The sequence below is a fragment of the Geospiza fortis genome, unplaced genomic scaffold, assembly GCF_000277835.1.
Source record: "Geospiza fortis unplaced genomic scaffold, GeoFor_1.0 scaffold134, whole genome shotgun sequence".
Taxonomy (NCBI): Eukaryota; Metazoa; Chordata; class Aves; order Passeriformes; family Thraupidae; genus Geospiza; species Geospiza fortis.
In genome coordinates, this window is record NW_005054396.1 from 156372 (window position 1) to 177267 (window position 20896).

The following is a 20896-nucleotide window of genomic DNA, read 5'->3' on the forward strand; positions in this document are numbered from 1 at the left end:
CATTCCTGGTCATTCCCTGGTCACCAGAATCTGTAGGGAATAAAAATGTGTGTATTTTACACCCACCAAGATACAGGTATAGAGGGCAGCAAAGATTGAAAGGAGCAGAAAGAGAAAAAGCCACATGGATGAGCAAGTAAAGAATTTTCTCTGTTTTCTGTTTCTACTTCCATTTCCACCCTAAGCACATCTATGCCAAAGTGGCTTGTGGCAGGATTGTAACCCTTCCTTTTGCTGTGTACTTTAGCCCTTGGTTAACAACAGCCTCCTTCTTGGTTTAATTCCATTTGCTTCACTGTTTTTTTCCCCAAAGATAAAGATAAATCCATAGGTGGATTCTACTTGAACATAAAGCTGGTCTGTATTTTCATGATAAAGCAGTGTCCTATGGGAAGATGGAAGGGTAAAGAGTCAGTAAACCCTTTAAAATCTATTTTTTACATCTTTTACAATACTTTTTTATGTCCTCACCCCCAAGGTAATCTCCCTCTCCACATTTTCCTCTGAAGTTACAGGAGCAATACATCATACAAAAAGACCTGGAGATCATTTGTTGAGTGCATTGGGTAGAGGTGTGGCAAGGAGAACCCTTGAATCTTTATACTGAAGCACTCTGGAGGAATGAGTGTAATGATAAAAGTCCAGTCTAGAAACACAGGACATGTAATATTAGATCACCTCTGCAAACACTATTTTGCCTCATCTCATGTTCTTAATTTTCAAATTTTTAAGTAGAAAGCTTTTGCTAAGGCGTGGTCTGGTGAGCACCAAATGCAAAATTTTTGCAGGCAGTGCCAGTCGGTGATTTTTTGAGTGCCCTCAGTCATGAGGGTTTATGTCCAGGTGTGTATTGTTTTTACCTACTGTGAATATTGATGCATTTATTATCTACATAAGTGGGTAATCTTCTTCCAAGCCTACTGAAGTCTAGGTTTCTGTGTCAATTTGTGGCAGAGTTCCACAAGAAAACAAGATCTCTAATGTAATGTGTTTCTTCCATTGATTGTAAATAAATTCCCTTTCCAGTCCCATACTGTCTCTTCTGCTGGCTTATCAAAACAACAATCAGTAGTATTGCATTTACTTGCCATAAACATTTGTTGTCTTGTCTGTCTCTAGCATGTTCACCTTTCCTTGTCACTTGTCTGAGTGCTAACTTTTTCGATCTCTCTTCATACAGAAGTCTCTTCATCTCTCTAATCATTTTCACCGCCCGTCTCTGGACCCTGTTATTTCTTCTGCTATGTGTCTATTTTAAGATGTGTTGACTTGGCCTGAGCAGTGTATTCAAGACAAAGCTGAACAACTGAGTCATATAATGAGAATAGAAAACTTTGCATGTTATTTTCAACCTCTCTCATAACATCTTGTTTTTTGAGTTTTTAAAAATTCTCTTTCATTTTTGACTACCACTGGTCAAAGGCTGTCTCCAGGTGTCCTTTTGAACCTATAGGTGGAAGGCATGAAATGGAAGAATGAAAGGCATGAAATGGAAGGCTCCTGATTTATTGATTATCAGGAAATACAATGTATTTTTACCCCCATGTCTTAATGTTTAATTGAAGTTCACTTAATGTACTGCTTGGCATTTTCCCCTTAGCTTTTGTATGGAATGCAGTGCTGTGTCCTGAGAGCATGGACACACAGCAGTTAGCATCAGGACCCTTGTCCCACTCTGCCCTGGCAGATCCCTAGTTCTGAATCTGGACTCGGAGCTTGCACAAAGTGCCCCAAGAGCTGAACTCTGACTCCAGTTTTGTAACAGACTCTCACTGTAATAATGTAAAAGGTACTTGGCCTCAGTGCACCTCTGTGAAGGATTTACCTGGGGTTATTTGCTTCTTTGAAATGTATTTGACTAATGTTTGTGAAGAGAACTAATGCTTCATAACACACACAAAGCACAGTCACGAGCACAAGCATCGTGAGGCATTGCATGGCACAGAGGGACTTAGGTGAGCCAGCACATCTACTCTGCTGCAAAACTGTGCTCTCAAAACATACATCCTCTGGCTAAATTCTCATATGTAGATAAAGATAAGGAACACATTTTCCTTTTGTTAGTTTGGACATTTCACTGATAGTGGAAAATTCTGCTTTTGTCTTTTTGAATTTTATACATTAAAATCTACCTGTTAGTGAAGGATGGCACACCTTGTTAAGTTAATTGTTTGAAAATAGCACAGCTCACAACTGCTTAATGTATAATGCTTTCAACCTTAGTTCTTCTGATTGGCAATATTGCCTGACCTTTTAGTCCTGCCACACTGACGGCTTTGGGTTTCCTCCTCAGTAAAATGTTTATTTTATAAATTTCTTTTCAGCTAACTGGTAAGACTGATCAAAATAATTTTTAAATTGGTCAGAATAAAACTTGCTTTCCAATATCATTTGGCTCTGTGGCTTCTTATCTTGCTAATCATTGTATGGCGTAGAATTATGCTGTGTAATTGGCAAGGCTATCGAGTTGCCATCTGCTGAAGTTGCCTGTTGCACAAGAAGCCACAAGCCACCACATTGGCAGTGAGTTTAATGCCAGGTATCTTGTCAGGTCTGAATTCTTTAAATTTTGTGGAGGACAGCCTAGTGTCTCTTTAGACAAATCATTTTATGTGAAGCCATTAAATAACTTCACAGAACCAGTAAATATGAGGCTGACCTCAGAAAAAAGTGCTTTAATATTTTCTAGCTAAGGCTCTTTTCAACCAGACTTTTCAGATGTTTAATTTGTTGTAGAGCCATGTGGAAGCTGTTGGACCAACCTCTGCTACGTATATCAGATCCCCATGACTTCAGACTTGATAGTTCATTCAGAACAGAACCATTTTGGTTGTTTTTTTTCTGTATTAACATTATTTTTCAAAAATCTTGCTCAACTTTTGTAAGACCAATTAAGGGTAGTGCAGAGGAAGGTAGAAGGTAGCACATGTGCATGTCTGTTGTGTGCGTGTACCTGGGTCTGTTTCTGTGACCAAAATGTGAGGGTTTAGCCTGGCTTTCAAGCTAGTTCTTCTCTAGAGGAAAAGGTCCTTTTAGCACTTCCTTCCAGTGGGTACAGAGAACAGTTTTTCAGGATGACACCTGCAGTGCAGGCAGTTCTGGAGCTTAAAAATTCAAAAGATGTTTCTTCCAGACTGGTTTACTCTCATGGATAAGGTGCTGGGTTTTTTCTCACACCAAAATAATTTTAACACCTTACAAATACACCTTTCTAATTCAGAGGTAAATTCCTGCCAAACATGCTGTGCCTGTTGGCTTTTCCAAAGGCTGACTTGTGGAACTAAATAAAAACCTTGTGCTGTCCCATAGAATGCATTGTTCTTCAGCCTTTATCTCTTTTATCTTCGTTTTCACCTCCCTTTGAACTCTCTGGTGTCTGAAGGCAGCTGAGCTGGGCTGTCAGCTAAATTAGAGCTCCTGACAGCTGGATGCATTCTCCACTCCAGCCTAAATGCCTCCTTTTCCTACTGCCTCCCATAGAAAACACCCTTCTGTTTCCATTTAACTTGTTCCTTTGGTTGCCTTTAGTTTTGATTGTGCTGGTGGCTTTGCACTTGATGGGCAGCAAAGTGAGAGCACCTGGAAGTTGCCTTCAGTCAACAAATGAGTTATTTTAGTGTTAGTCTTTCCTTTTGCTTCAAGAGTTGGGTATCTTTTTCTGTAAGGAACAGAAGCAGCAGATTGTTAGAAAGATCTGGAGGTTTTATGCCTGATTTTCACTTACTTGCTTTGGTAAACATTGCCTTTCAAAAGTAGATTTCTGTGGTGTGGGTTATTAATTGCTTGCTTTTTCTCGGTGAAAACAGGATTACTGTAAATTGCATTAAAATAAAGTTAAAAGTTTGTCTGTGAGACTGAAAGATGTTTTTATACTACAAAGGAAGGAGAGAAATTTGATGTTGTGTGGAAAGCAACTGGATGAATAGTTGGTTTTTACTGCTGTTGTAGTTCTTAAAAATAGTGTGTACTAGCTCCTGACTCTTATCCTGAGAGGGAATTTGTGAATGGATCTAGCCAGGTAGACTTTTATTTAATGCATTAGTGTTTCCATCCAGAGTTGAATTCTAAGGGACTTCAAGGGACTGAGGTTATTCGTTGTGGTTGGTTACACTGCATATAATAACTGTATGCAGATAGATTGTTGGGAATCATAGTTTGAGATATGTGATAAAATATCTTGCAGGGGAAAGAGGGACTAGAAAAGAATAAATTAATGTATCAATTTCATAACTAACTGTCCAGTTTTGGATTGCAAAATATGAAAACCAAATAGTGTTAATAATGAAATAATTCAGTGCAAAAAAGATTCCCTTAAGTATCCTTAGCAGGATACAAAGCTGCTGTAGAAGACGCCATTATTTGATATATTATTGATTGATTGATATCTGATGTATCAAGCTAACATAAAATTTGGCAGAATTTGGTTGTGGAGATATTTACTTAGGGTGGTAGAAATGCAGAGTTTGAACACAAACACCCAAGTTAAGGATAATTCTTTGGACTGCGTCTACTTGGTGGAGGATGTTTACTCTGTAACATTCTCAAATAAGGTTTCAAAATAGACAGGTGATGCCTACTGGTGTCTGCAGAGAGATATATGCAAGTCAGATGTGGGTTTCTTAATCTGTTCTCTTACCTAAGGTGTTTTCTTAAAATGGTGTGGCACCTGTAAGCTAGAGAGTTTGAAATACCCTGGAGGCTGAATGTGTACCCATGGAGGCCAAACTTTCCAAAACTGGACAGCCAAGAGTGAGGCCTCTAAAGCCCTGTGGGAGCATGACTGTACCAATTGCCTGATTCTTAATTGTTCTAATCAAGCTGTCTTTGTCCTGTTCATTAGAGTGTTAAACACCCAGCAGCTTCGCTCACATTTTTTGGTTTTGATCTTATCATAAAATCAGATCACTCTTTGATAGATAGTGAAGTATAATTGGAAGAGTTAGCTTTATGTAGTTGATAAAACAACTGCAGTTTACAGGACTTTATAAAAATTATGGAAATTGTGACTGAATAATGCAGTTTTAGCTGTTGCAACTCACATTTCAATGGTATAAAAATGTAGTATTTAAAAGTGTATAAAGGTAAAACATTCTTATGTGGGATAATAAAAGCTTTTTAGTCATTGACTTTCCTAAGTAGGTCTTATTTTTGGTTTTATTTCCAAGGAGATAGCAAAGAAATGTGTTTCCCTTCTTTTAATTAGATCAAATCCATTTTATGAACCAAAATCAAGCCCTGCTTTAATTAAAGTTGCTCTGCAAGAACCAGAAAAGAAGATGAAAAGAAAGGCTCCTGAACCCCCAAACCTCTTGCCAAAGACAGAGATGGGCATGGGTGAGAACATGTCAGCAATTCCTGCATCAAGGGAGCTTTCTTCCTCTCCTAAGGTAAGCTTTTCATACCAAAATTTTGTCTTTGTTTCTGTGCATTGTAAACATCCTGTTTATTTCTGCAGGCATCTAAAAAGCTTTGCCAGTGCTTAGTAAGGTGTTGGCTTATCTCTGTTCACTTGGTTCATAGGGAGGGTGCAACAGTAGGAGCTGGTATTTATTCTGTAAGGATTTCATGACAACAGTAATAGTAACTGCAGTTTCAAAGAAAAGAGTTTTCTAGTAACCAGTGTTACAAGACAGCTGGATATACCATGGAGAAGGAAGAAAATCACCTTGAACAGTGCTTTGTCCCGGTCTGTTTTAATGCTCCTAAGCCTTGCCTCTGTTGAAGAGTCTGTCTCCACATTTCTGTCATAAATCTGGGTTTTAAAAGCTTAGTACTGTATATTTGTATTGGGATTTATGTATGTCCAATTCCAAAGCTATGTTGAAGTCGTTAAAAAAAAAAAAAAAAAGACAGTCTACTTTAAATCAGGTTAGCTGTTTAGTAGGAATGTCCAGACTAAGGATACTTATATATGCACATCCATTTGTTTTTCAAGGGGAAAACAGTCAATTTCAGTGGAAGAGGTAATGTGAGGTGTGGATGTTTTATTACTACAAAAGCCAACTTCTGTCAGTGTGGATTTCAACTCCAGTGTTTCAACAGTTAGCAGCACTTGTGCTTTTTCTTTAAACAAAATAAACATTTAATAGTGTAAGTTAATGGACCTTTCTTAGAAATGAATGCCTTACATTGTTTTAAAGGTAGGAAGAAGAGGACAGAAAGTCTCCCTTCCAGCGTGTCTTGCCCAATGGATGCACATTATCATCTGGTTTGCCTTGAATCAGAGCTGCTGTACTTCATTTTCAGAATTGAGAGAAGCTACTTGTCATGCCTGTCATTTCATTGTGTAATTACTGAGCCAGATTGCTTACATGTCCTTGTCCACTCATGCTCTGATTTGTTGTAATTTTACCACTCACTCAGGCTAAAGAGTACGAGACCAGAAATCTAATCTCTGTGTGCTCACTGCAAAACAAAACAGTGGAGTGAGACTACAAGTACACTTCACAAGTTATTCTTCATATGCAAAACCACAAGCAGGGATATATGAAATCAAAGCAAGCAGTTTTATAATGCTCTGAAATGGGATTCAGTCCTGTTAGCTGGAGTTTCTGTATGAGATTCTGCATGAAATTGACACATTATTTGATTTCTGGTGGAGTCTGGCTCTTGGGTCAAAGCAAAATGGCCAAAGCAAAGCTTTCTGGTACTACCAAGGCTGTGAAGAGACATCTGTGGAGATTTTTATCAGATTGCTTGGTGGAAATTGTGTCCCCCTTGCTTATTGTTTGAGAGGTATGTTTTTACAAATATGCATCCAAGGAAATGTGTCTCTGTGCTTCATACCTGTCTTTGCTGTGCTGAAATAACATGTTACTACCGAGTTTGGTTGTTGCAGTTTTTGTCTACCCTAGATGAAGCTTTAGTGTCTGAAAGGTGGAATTGATTTAGAAAAGATTCAGGATCAAACTTGCTGAGAAGACTGTGCTGTTGTGGACAGTCAGGTAGTTCCTGCTTTTCTGTGTGGTGTTACTTGGTGAATATTTTAGTGCCTGCCTGCTTGCAGCCCACCTTTCTGCCCCTGACCCCGAGGCACAGCTGAGATCAGCGGAGGTCCACGTGCTGAAACACTGATTTTCATTAGGGCTGGGAGAGAAGGCAGAGCTCAGTGCTCACATGCTCTTTTATAGGAAAGCTTTTATTAATTTTTTCAACAGGATTTTGGAGGATAGGAGACATTGTGGAAGGCTCCAAAGCAGATGTTATGTCCTGGTTCATGATATTACAGTGGAAAGTTTTGGTGAGTGGGTGTGTTAAAATATTGTACGGTCACTTGCAATGCAGAAAGCTTTCTGTGAGCATAGTCTTTTTTCTGTGCTTGAACTGTTTTGTACTCAGATCAAAAGCACTTTACTTGGAATGCTTCTTGAAATTTGGAAAAGTACTAGCATTTAAAAGAAAAGAAACCATTTTCTCACAGAACAGTGCAAAGTAGTGCCCAGGTGGGACTTGGAGTGTTGGCACAAATGACTTTGGCACAAATTACTTTCTCTATTATTGCTCAATAATAGAGAAAATGTTTACCAACTCTGGAAAAACTTCCATCCAAAGGTATAGGCACTATACAAACGTGAACTTAGTACATGGCCCTTATGTAGGGGAATAGTCCTATAGAGGTAAACTTAGGTAAAGGGAAGTTAAATCATGTCAGTGTTTTGTCCAAGTTTGCTGTGTGCAGAAAGTTTTGGGAGTTACACCAGAGGCTAAGTGGTTTCAGCAGGTTCAATTCCCTGTCTTGATTGTTGTCATAGGAAGTGCCTTTGGAGCAGAAATGCTAATCTTTAAACTACACAAACACAGCACTAATATTAGAACCTCAGAGTTTAAGGAAAAATATTCCAAAAGCTCCTCTGCAAATCTTTGACAGAGTATTTGTTGCTCATTTTTCCTTCACATGCTAGTAGCATTCATCACGTTGGCTGAATCCAAAAAAACACAAATGCTGTCATTGCCATCTGCACACCAACACGTTTATTGAGTGATGAACAGTCAGTCACCTGTAGTAGCAAACCCCTTCTAAGCCTCTTCAGTGTCTTCCCCTTGAGCAGGTCCTTTTGATACTTGGAGATCCCCTGTCAGCTGTATTGGTGAGGAAGGGTCAGTTATCTTAGATAAGACAGGGTTTAACACTCCATAAAGGTCCAGCTCTTCAGCCCATAGAATTAGCTCAGTATTTGCCATATCTGAGTTTGGAGGAAGTTTTGCTTTCAAATTTTTTTATCTATTCACACTCTCTAAAGGAATATCTTAATTCTCTCCTGTCTTGTGTGTCTCCTCCAAATTAATCTGAGTCATCAGAGAGAGCTTACAATGCAGAGTCTGAGATCTGGAGTTGCCCCACAGTTAATCATCTCAAATGACTTGAAAACTATGGTGTGCTGACTCTATTTAGGTGAGTCTGACAAAGTGCAAAGCTGTAATTAAGCTCTTCAGTCATCAAACTGCTACAGAGCTGTCAAGCCTAGCAGTGCTGAAGCCTTGTTGGGCTTGTTACTGTCGTACATCTGTTACTGCTTTTTGCATGGTTTGGATAATCAGGTTCTGCCTTTCACAGAGGTGATAGGGACTTCAAATTTCTCCCACTTGTTGACTTTGTGGAAAACAAATGTGGTCTCAGGCTCAAAATGTGGTATCAGACCAGAACATAGCATGCATATCAGTGCTCATCATTGTTTTATCTGATTGCAAAATATACATATGAACTTCAGCAGGGTGAAATCTCAGCCGAATTCAGATCTCTTCTCTTTTCTCTTCTCTTCTCTTCTCTTCTCTTCTCTTCTCTTCTCTTCTCTTCTCTTCTCTTCTCTTCTCTTCTCTTCTCTTCTCTTCTCTTCTCTTCTCTTCTCGTGTTGTGTTGAATTTATTTGAAAGAAGATCAGTCCCAGAGCTGGTGCCTGTATCTTATAGTAGAGGAGCTAAAGCAACCTGTCTCTGCACAATCAAGGATTTTATTGTCTTTGTGAAAATGTGAGGGGGCAAGAATGCTACTGAATTTATGTAGGAAGTAAAACATTATTTACCAGAGAGGAGGAAACAGGTAAGCATCCTCAACCATAGAGTTCTTTTTAAATGTTAGAAGAAAATACTTCTTGCGCTGGATTGACATTTACTCATTGACTCCTTTGAAGGATAGCATATGCCCTTCACTTTCAGGAAACAATTCTGAGAGAGGCTTTTCTTGGGATTTGGTGTATTCAGTTTATTGCCAGACTTTAGCCAAACTCATGTTGATGCCTCAGGAATCCATCAGGTTTCTGCCATTACCATTAACCTACTGAAAGTAAACAGGTATGTTGTATTTGGTGAATCCATCTTGGTCTCAAATCCTTTCTCCCGTCTTCAGGGTCTGGAAGCCTGTGTTGGTTAAACACATTCCTTACAGAGTAACAGCTGCAGGCTGACAAGCTGCCAGCCTGGGATTCGGGAGCTCTCAGAGCTCCATCTCACAGCTGCCTGCCCAGAATCTCCCAGTAAATGAGACTCCTGCACTCCATCCTGGGGATAAATCTTTCTCTGGCAATCCATGATTAAATGAACAGACATAAAATTGATATCAGAACACAAGATGCTTTTTGAAGTTTACCTTGAATGGATTTTTAGTTATGCCTTGCAACTGATGAAAGTGTATGGGACCAGGAGAGGATGATAAATCAGCTTAAGGCTATCATTATTGTATACACCATTCTTGTTTTATGAAGGTCATGGTGTTGCTGGTAGTCACGAAAACAGAGGAATTGGTTTTGGTGCTTTTAGACAAGAACTTGTGATGGCCTTTTAAGTCAGTGGAAGAGGAGAATACACATTCACATAGCAGTCCAAAGCCAATAGTAACATCTCTGTTTGTCACCATCATTGTTAAAGCTCTCTCTGTCTCTCATTTTAAAACTAAAATTAATTGTTTTGCATGCCAAGTAATAATCTGCTCTCTCATGCCAGACAAGCTAGTTGTTTTAAGCTCTAATGAAATATTTACAGAAAATACAGAATCATTTACTGCATGATATGTAGTAACCCATCTCAATCCAGTATCCCTGGTAACCTGCTGTGTATCTGCAATGCTTCAGGATGTTCAGGCTGTCCAGAAAGATTTCTGCCTGATAGACAGTTTGTCCTTCAAGCAGCAAAGGAGGTAGAAATTACTTCCTTATGAAAGAAGAGAAATTCTGAGATACTTCTCAAGGGAACAAGAAGGAACCTGTAATTTTTTTTCTCCTTCTTATTTATTCTAAGCCAGAATCAATGCTTAGAGGACAAAACAGGTAGGTTTAGTGGAATGGGGGAATTGACAGTTTCCCCCACAGCTCCCAAGATATCAGAGATCCTAAAGTCTCCAGTTGCTTGTTTTCTCCACTTGTATTTACCTCAAGATTATCAGTTATGTGACCAAACATCAGGAAGACTTCATCCTAAAACACAGGCACAGTAATGCAGCTGAGTGGAGGAAGGACAGTAAATTCCACATGGGAGATGAAGATCTCTCATTGTCTCTTGGTATCAAAAGTATCTCCAGTTGTCCATTCACATAAGAACTTCCCAGCTCTCTGGAACATCTTCTTCAATAATTTTGCTCCTTTTCAGCTTCACATTTGCTGCAAAGGAATTGTACAGCTCCTTCTCATGAGATCTTTGTCACTCCCTATGTAGACAGATGGTTCACGCTCAAGGAAGGCCTGGAAGGTTGGAAGGTACTGGATAGAATTGGAGGATGTCTACTGTAATGAACTTAAGCAAAAAAAAAAAAAAAAAAAACACTCTAAGAAAATCTGCCATTATATGCAGCTCAAAGACATTTACTGTTTTAATAGGAAGAAAAACGAGCTGCACACATAATACGAACAGAGAGATAGTGAGATAATCATATGGAAGCACAGACAAGTCATTAAACTTGCTGCTTTTCAAGTTTTAAAGAGTAAAAGAGGCCCCATTTTTTAATCCAATACTTAAGCAATTTGTTATTATTGTTTTCATGAGTTTTAAATGGTGTTTGTGAACTTGACTATGTTGCCCTCATATTTTTCCTATGACTGGTGCCCAACAGGAACACACTCTTGGACATCAAGACTATAGAGGAAACCAAGCCCTTCCATGTTCTGTGTGTAGAAGCCTTTGCCTTTCTGACTGAGGTATCTTGTGCCCATGCTGTCAAAAAATTTAGGTGCTTCTCTATAGTCACATTATCTCTAAGATAGATGCTTTCTTCAGAATTTGAGAGTTAAAACCCTCAACAATTTGCCCAAATTTTCTGTAGCAGTTTTGCCCAGGACTGGAGGCAGAGCTGAGCTGCTTCCATCTTCTGCCCCTTCTCTCTTTGTCCCAGAAGCTGGAGTATTACCTGGATGGAATGGATGGATCCTCACGTGGTGGCTCATGCCACACTGTATGTTCTGCTCTGCAGGGAGCCAGTCCAGGCTGTGTGCTGAGCCAAGGCCAGCAGAAGGCACTGCTTTCTGTGAATATTGAGTGCTGTCCAGGAGCAGGGAATGGGATCCTTCCCTCTGTCATGAATTCCTTATGTATGGTGCTAAGCTGATCTCTTGAACCAGATTTTGGACTGTGGTGGTTTGTTTGTTGTTGTTTTGGTTTTTTTTTCTCAAGTTCATAGCTGCATCCAACCCAGATAAATTAGCAGAGCTGTTGGCCTGACTGTAGTGCCATGTACCTGACAGGGTGCTGTTTCATGTCACATGAACTATTCTAAAGCAAACAGTTCTCTGTATGGTCAGGTCTTAGGTGACTCACACTGAGGACTCAAAAGCATTAGCTTACAGTAATCTGGAGGTGGATTTCTTGTGGACCTCTGATTTTATCCAAATATATATATATATACTATTATGCAAAGGGTATTAATAAAAATGTATTTGTAACCATAATGTTTGAACACTTGATTTGGCAACTTTAAGTGCTGCTACTGATGTGTTTGACTGCTTCTTCTTTTGGTCCTTATTAGTAGTGGGGATGCAGAGAACAGGTCTCCAGAACTGTCCTGGAAAAATATTTTTCATTGCTAATGAATATACATAATGTTGAGGTTGATAAATGCTTGACTGCTTCTATCATTTTCATAATTACTCTTTAAGGTATTTGTGCATTATTGGTGCAATGTAGCTCCTACTGAAATGGATGGAAACTTTGTCAGTGCCTGCAGCAGTTCTGGGTTGCACCAGTTACCACTTCTGTAAAATGTCTGTGCAAGTAAGGTTTGGTAACTGCACCAGCATTGTGACATTCCAGGCCTCACTTTTCATATTTTAAATTTAAACTTACATTTACAAATTATACATCTCAGATTTGTTGTCATAGCATACTACTTCAGTAGTTGTGGAAAAGATGCATTGAGATTTCTGGAGTGCTGCAGTTCCTAAATATCAGCACTTCTATGGCAGTGTTTAGTTTCCCTCCCAGAGGACAAGGGAATTAGGCACAGCCACTGGCTGGACAGCCTGAGCAGTCCTGGCCTGCCCAACCAGCTGAATGACAGCTCTGGTGAGATCTAGGCCAGCTTCTGAGAGATGTCATCTGAAAATCCTTATCTCCAGTGAGGACCTTTTATTTTATTCTATTTCCTGTGAGTTATTTGCCTTCACTTCACAGAAGGGAGCTGTGGGGAGGCAGGCAGATGGCACAAGGCCATGGGCTCCTGATGTAGGTGCTGGAGGAGCACCTTCCTGTGGTTTATCACCTGCAGGTCTTTGATTCTCATGCTGGGCTTCACAGACCCATGTTTAGTTCAAGCATTGCTCTTTAGAAGGTAGAAGAAAGAAGGAACACTTCTTCTCTCCTAAGACCTTTTTCAACCATCATTAAAAAAAAAAATCCTCAAAATCTTTGCAATAAAAAACTGAAAAAATCTATCCCTCTTCTGTACAGTTTTGATACCTTATTATCAGGTTCCTTAACAAGAGCCACACAGGCAGAGTACAGGACAGCTTTTCATTAATTCTTTCCAATGTTCCCTTACACCTAACAAGGACCTCAATGCAATTTGTAGAAGTTGACGTTGTAGAATTTAACTTTTAGCTGTTACCTGGAGCTGGGGCTGGTTTAGATAAAGTCCGCTCCAGCATCCATGGCCCATCCATGGCCCCTGGTGCAGCACTCAGTGAAAGGAGCACATTAACAATGTGCCTGGTTCTCTGCTTGCCTGAGGGATGGGTTTGGTTCATCATGGTTGGCAAGCACCTCAAATTGGAAATTAGTGTGCATGAATAAATATTCCTTTGCTTCTGTCATGATGAGTTATGGACATATTACAAAAATAATTATCTTCCCTTCATAAATCAGTCTGATAGTTAACTTTGGTTTGCTTACTAATTCACTGTTCCTGCTAAATGTTCTTTGGTTTGGGTCAGATACTTAAGCATAGGAATAAATCACAGCTCTAAGCCAGAATGCTTTTTGTTGCTGGGAAAGAAAAATAAGTCTAAAACCAAAATAGATGGCATTTGTAAGTAAATCAGCAGTGCAGTGATGGCCCTAAAATGAGGTGTTTGTATTCGCTGTTCTACCCTGCTTTGTAGGAGTATTTTTAGATAGAATTTTGCCTAATTTATTTAAAATTGTGATCATCATTAGTTTTATGTGGGCAGGTTAGTGAAATAGATTTGTGAAGCTAGATATACTCAGAGGTGAAATCCAGGAGAGAAAGAGAATCCACGGGTGCCAGAAGCCAAGCCTTAGGGCATGTGAAACGCTCAGATATTGTGTGTGTATGTGGCACTCATACCCACCAGCAAATACAAGTGAAGCACAAACCTTTTTAAAAGGAGAGCAAATCAAGCCAGTTAGAAGGAAAATGCTGTATTCCTGAGTTGCAAGGAGAAATATGTTGCCAATTCATACTGCAACAGAGCTCTGGTGACAAGGGGCTGCATAATAAAGCAAGTCCTTGTGCGATAGTGCCGGCACACTAGCTGCATGTTCTACAAGAGCATTTTTTAGCCATGTTCAACAGTGTGCCTGCTATCGCTCCTCCATTTGTTGAATTCAGGATGACCTTTGCATGAATAAAGTCAAATAGGATTAAGGCAGGAATTTTCAACAATGGGAAAGAGCAACAGATGTAGCCGACTTTGAACGTGGGAGGATTGTTGATGCACGGTTGCCTAAAGGGAGTGTCTGTGGTGACAAAAAAAGGGGGGAGAAAAACCCAACAATTTCCTAAAATATTAACTGCATAAAAGAAAAGAAAATAAATAGAAAACAATCCAAAGGAACTGAGTGATTCTGGTTTTTATTGGCATCAAGCTGAAGGCAGGGTTTTTTGATTCACTGCCTCCTTTTAAATCTATTTCTCTATTCTTTCAGCAGCAGAACTCTGTTCTCTGCAACTGTCACTATATGAGCTGTCTGAGGGGTTTGTGGCATGTACCATATTTTTCGATTCACATTTTTTCTGAATTGTTTTAAGGAAAACAAAAATTGAGTATATAGGAAAAAAAAGATGTTATTTTGCTGGAGAATGAGCCATTTGAATACAAAATCCAGATCCTGCTAATATTTTATGGTTTGATTTGTCCTGTGCAGAAGCGTGTAGATGGATCTCAAGTTAATATAGTGCAGGCAGTCTGTACAGAGACTGTTAATAAAGGGGGAAAAAGGTTAAAAATATATTTAAAGCAAGAACCCTTTCTGATGCAACTTAAGTAGTTTTATGTGTAATTAGATATACCAAATTTGTTTTTATCACAATAAAAAGAGGACATATTTTACTTAGTTTCATTATTGACAAGAGCTGTTTTGCAATTTAGCAGATAATTGTGTTAACTCCTGAATGATACTTCATAGTTTGTACTAATAAGTAATGCACAGAATTTAGATACCATTCGTATGTCTAATTCAGACAAATCAGCTTTGAAAGGCATGTGTAGGAAAAGCTTTTAAAGTGTGAATGAAATCATGTGCTCTAGCTCAATGAAAGGGATTTAAAGGAGCCAGCTAGAAACTAAAGCCATTAAGGAAATCACCTTTTAAATGTTACAGAAAATATCGGTGAGCTTAATATATTAGCTCAGCTTGAATATTTAAAAGCTTGATTAAACACTCACTGATTAAATGCTTACACCACTTTAAAGAGAGCTATGGTGTTGCGAGGGCAGTCTCTCACAAGGGAAAAATCATTTGGATTCAGAGGATGTAGCATGGTGAAACATCTTCTAATACATCTTATCCTGCCTCTCCCCATATTCCTTTAGAGCAGAGCTTGCTGGAGTGAGCTCTGAGTTCCCACTCACAGATGCTGTGCCATGGGATACTCAGTAGTTGTAACATGTCTACCATCCTCAAAATAAGGAGTATTTCAACAGACACAAACAAACAAGCAAACACCCCTTCCCCCCAAACACAAATAAAACCAAAACAGAATAATTACCCCAACCCTGCCCCTCCCGCCCCACCCCCCATAGTTACCTGGGGTGGAATATCTTGAAGAACACAGCTCTCCAGGTACTGGAAGCTTCATTACTGATTTTTTTTTACCTTGGTTGTAAAGGTAAAATTAAACATCCTTGTGATGTTTAATTTTGAGACTAGGAGCAACTTCATATGCATGCCTGGCATCTTTAGCACCAAGAGCACATCACTGTTGCTGGCATGGATTAAAGCCCACTGTGGCTGTAGAAATTCACCTTTATTTCCCTGTGGGCTCAGTGTGGGGACCAACATTAAGCTCACAGATGTGTACACAAGTGCTCAAATTGTGCCTGCACAGCTGGGGGAGAGGTTGTCACCGACATGCAGCAGAACCAGAGAAATACATTTTGAAAGAACTTCTGGATGCTGACTATTACATGGCTGGATTTTTGTAAGCATTCTTGAGACTTAATGCAGAGTTCACTGAAGGCATGGAGCAGTTGAGGTCATTTAGTTGCCCCTCAGTTATGTTCCAGAGCAGTGAAATCTTTGCACCCAAGATTCCACGAACGGGAACTGGGGCAGGTTAGAGTTGTTTCTAGCCCCTTTGTTGTCTTTTGTGTGTTGGAAGGGCGAGCCACAAGAAAGAGTACAGTCTCCTTTTCTTTGGTAGGCCAGCTAAAATCTTCATTCTCCCTCCCTTCATCAACACCTTTAAGACAAGGAACTGTAATCTTAAAGCCTTGCAGGGGTCATGTTTCTTGTCTTGCTTCAATGCAAATATATCCTTAGAATCTGACTCAGCTAAACAACCTTTAAATTATCCTAAAATGTTATACCACCATAAATAATTATAAATAAAAGGAGTATTCTATTTTTGTATTCTTTCTGGTTTTTTTCCAATTATCTGCCTTGTGTTTTATGCTTCTGGAACATAATGAAAGTAATTTTTACTTAAAAAAACATATAGTCAGAATGTGTTTCTGTTACTTCAAGTAAGCTTGGGGTGTTTTTTATATATTGAGAGAGTGTATATTTTCTTTCTGTATGCGTATATAGATACATACAAAGGTATATATGTCATATGTATACCTTTATAACAATATATGAATATTGTATACATATATACCTTTATATATAACAAATATATGTTTATTATCTACATTCAGCCTTTCTAGAAAGTGAATTCAGACACCAATTCAATACAGATGGCTTAACAGATCATAATTCAAGTGTTTTATTCTAGAATCTGCTTCATAACTCAACCATATTCTGTAACACCATGAGCCCTTTCCTTAACATTGCTGGAGTGCTCTTAGGAACTCTGTGAAAAGCTTTGTTTTTATTACTGTAAAGCAATGCTGCAGAATTGATGCTTTTCTGAGGTGCTCTCCTGGCCCTCTGTGCTATTGGTAAGTCATCTATCATGGTTGTCGTTGGCAGCAGTGAGTCAGTAACATAATGGGATTCAATCTTTTATTGAGACATGGCTGTGTAGATCAATCAATGGGCTTACATATAAAAAAACATGGCAAACCAAATATTGTTCAATACTCAGCGTGGTTATAACTGTAACCACAACTTTTCCACTCTACCTAAAATGCTAATGGAAGATTACCACTTGGATTAAAAAAGAAAAAAAAAAGACTAAGAAGAAAAATTGCTTTTGAGGGGTTTTCAAGGAAGGAGTTTTCTCTGCAAAAGCATTTAACTATTTTTACATTTCTTTATAGCAACAAGATTAGACTTTTTTATAAAAGATGTTTGGGGCTTTGCCTGCTAGAATTAGGACTTTTAGGACACTATCCTTTCTTGTGTTTACATACTTACCTTTGTTTTCAAATGTAGGACCAGAATGTGGCATAGGTGTGAGTAATAGGAAATAGTAGAAGATAATTCCAGCGAGAGCCTCCTCATTTTTGAAATGTTCTTCCATTGCTGGTCTCCTTGGGTGCATAAATGGTTGATTTAAAATCACAACCTGTCTTTTTTTGCAAGCATTTAAAGAATCATAGAACCCATACAACACACGGGACATTACAAGGTTTGCTTCAGAGCAGTTTCTTCTCTTTTGGAATAGTGTTTCCTTCCTTTTTTGGAGGAAACCAGTACTGTGACTAGTCCCCAGACAAATGTAATGTATTGCTCTGGATTTTGGGTCTTGCATGGGTTTCTGTGTTTTGGGGTTTTTTGAGCACAGATGAAGTGTAATTGGTCCTTTTTCACCTCAGTCTCACTTTCTGTGACAGTTGCTCTGCCAGAATTTCATGCCCAGTACAGAATAAAAAGAATAAAGAAAGCAAGATCATGCAGTGGGCCTATTTTCTGACCAGATTTTAGCAATTTCACATCCTTAAACTCTTTAATATTGTCCTTGCTTCTGGCCCTGCATGACTAATGGACTCTGTGTGGATCCTCAAACAGGTGATCTGAATGACACTGGAAAATGCATATCTGCTTGGAGCTATTTGAGAAATAGAGTCACATTAAAAATAAAAAGTTTAAAATGGGTTATTTTCATATTTATTGAGCAAAAAGAGAGTAAGAGAGATCAGATCCTACTATAGTCTCGTTTTGTCCTTCTCATCTTAAAGGATTCTTCTAGAAACTGGTGATGAGTATGGCTGTCAGTTGTAGGTTTAGAGTCCATAAGAATTGACCTCTTTTTGTAGTTAAGTTAGTTACAAATATGTTTCTTCTGTCTGACTTAGGACATAAAATACCTCTGTAGTGTTCCATAACGTAGGGACAGAGATAGCATTCCTTAGTCTGCTTGGAGCTTCTTAGTTTGACTTCTGCTCTGAAGAATCTTCTAAACAGCCAGGCTCTACCAGCTGCAAAAGAGGTTTTGGGAGACCAGTGAGACCCACCTTGCCTACCTAAACTCCTCTTCTGAGAGTCCAGTGCCCTCCCCTTCCTGCTTCCTCCCAGCCACTCCCAGACTTGAAGAAGGGATTGTTGAGTACCAGCACCTAACACTGCCAAGGTTTTATGAACAGGAGAAAATAAAAATCGTTGCTAAATGACTTTTTGGTATTTACATGTGGTAAAGAAAAAAACAACTGTGAATGTAACTCATTGAGAAGCTAAACTATGACTAAAGCAGTGTGCACACTATGTATTTATCAACTTGTCATTCTGCCACTAGAGCTTCAGCGCTTCTGTTTGAGTGCTCTGTAAGTTTTATTGTAACTGTAGGAAAAACTGCTCTTTGAACTCCCCTCCTGTACAGCTTTAAAGGTAAGGTAGGTGTTAATCAAATGATGTTGCTGTGCTTGTTTCCCAGTCATGTCTTGGCTGATGCTTCTGCTGCTGAGTGTTGCCTAGAAGTGTGAAAACCTTGTGTTTTTAAGATGATGGATTCTGCACCTTTGAATAATTTTTAAAAGCTCATGTAGCTTGGAACTAACACTCAGTATTGGAACAAACTTTGTAGATGCCACTGGAAGCTTATTTAGAGCAGTTGGCTTTTATAAATTTACCCAAATTTGGAAATTCCAGCTAGTTTGCTGTGTTACCAGAGCTTTCCCTTTACATTAACTTTCTCTTCCCTTTATTCTCCCCATTTCAAAGACTGTCATAATCATTTAATCTCTCGTTATGCAATTAGATATGTTGCTACACATTTATTAGCAAACTTACTGTCAGACTAGTAGTAATGCTCTAATTTACACTTCCCAAAGCATGGAAATTCCTGTGCAGGAATGAAGGCTCCCTTCTTTTCCCTCCTCCACCTATCCCGAGGTGCTTGTGCAGTGAAAAGTATTGCAGGAGACTTGAGATGTGTGAGTGATAAGTGCTCTGCATGTTGTAACAGCTGGACATGATCAGACATGTTAAAGATGATGTATGAGGCTCGAGTGTGAGTTTTCTGCATTTGTGCTGGCTGAAGATTTATCCTGTGTAGCTCCTTTGGGCTTCTCTGATAAATCTCATCTCATCCCCCCGTGCAAGAAAGAGCAGTTGGTACCTTCCTCCAGTGCTCCTTCTAATAACTGACTGAAAGACTGAAGTCTTGTGGTGCAGTCCTCCTGTCCAGGTGTTCCCTAGTTCTGCCTGCAGATGGGTGTTTGGAATCACAAGCAGCTCACACCCAGCACATTAATCATCGCATCATCTGGGGACCAATAGAGAAACTGACAGTAATGTTTAATTTTCTTTAACACACTGTGTGAACTAAGTCCAAAAGGCACTTGAAATGTAACACTTTCTTCCATTTGTGGAAGCTCAAAGGCATAACTCTGCTTGAGGATTTTAATCCAGTGGACATGAATGTATTGGGGATCCAGTGATGTCATCTGCCTGTCACTGGGAGTTAATGCTGGTTAATGCATGGGTTAATGATTGGAACAGTGTTGAAAGACCAGGGAGTCATGAATCCATATCTCTGATACTGCCTTGGAAATACAGACTCCAATCAGAAATGCCTGTGGAGTTGTCTGTTCAGGAAAACCCATCAGGCCATTATCTGGGTCCCGTGCTCCTGAGAATTGTGCACAGTACAGGTGTAATAGTGCATGCTAACAACCCTGTCTGGTTCTTCACATACCCTGTTGTGGCAGTACCCTTCTTTTCTCTCTTAGCTCGGAATACTCCGTGTATGTATGAGCTGCAAAATTTGTTCCTCAAAGTCAAAATCAGCATTTTGTCTCAAATCTTTTAATATTACAGTATTTGCTGTGTAACCTTTTGCTCAAAGTGTTTATTTTTTATTTAAATCACAAAATATTTTTTGTTTAGGGAATTTAAACCAAGGAAAATGAAAGAGCTGCTGAACAAATTCAGTAGTTCCAAATATCAAGCTAATTTTTAAAATGTTAACATAAGTACTATATTGAATTAATGAAAAAAGCTATCTCTGTGGACAATGTACTAATACTTAATTCAAAATTTTATGGAGTAGATCCTAGGGATCATTTAGGAGTTTTACATGTGTTTAAAAAAATGAAACCCAGAAGATCTGACTGCTGTGCATTTGCTGTAACGCCCCTGGAACGTGGCTAACGCCCAATTACTGCATGCTTAGACTTGGATGGGAATTACAATTGAGCTGTAAAATATTTTGACAGTTTCCAACTGTTGTGTGGTTATTAGCTAGGCATCATAAGAGAATGAAATTCAGTGATTTGATTAGGTTTGTATCATGATCTGCTTTAACTAGGACTTTCAACATAAACATGTAATGTGAAGTGTTAATCATTGGCAGTATTTAATTATTACCAGCTTTTCTTGAGTTCTGCAGGAGAGAATTCTTCTCTACCAAAGATTTTGATTTCTTAAATGAGACTTGCCATACCTTTATGCTTCAGCTTTTCATTTACAAGCTTTTACTTGTTGAGTGCTAAAAGCATAACCACACCAAATTTAATTTGTCGCATGAAAATTATGTGTGTATTTTTCAAGAGGATAGATTTGACAGTGTTGAAGCTAGAAAAGCTTGTGTTAATTACATATTATAAAACAAAAAGGATACTTTCATTTAACATGTATTTCTTCTTTTAGCTGAACAAGTCCTAGCAATTAGCAAATTTGAATAATGTAGGCATTC

The 20896-nt window shown here is 38.9% G+C and overlaps 1 protein-coding gene across 1 annotated transcript in view; it reads left to right on the top strand.

The window, feature by feature from the left end:
* EHBP1 (EH domain binding protein 1) overlaps nt 1-20896 on the top strand; it is a 204935-nt gene that overhangs the window by 94079 nt on the left and 89960 nt on the right. Inside the window, exon 10 of the mRNA XM_031060945.1 lies at nt 5204-5387. Within this exon, the coding sequence (XP_030916805.1) occupies nt 5204-5387 (184 nt within the window). The remainder of the gene's footprint in view (nt 1-5203; nt 5388-20896) is intronic.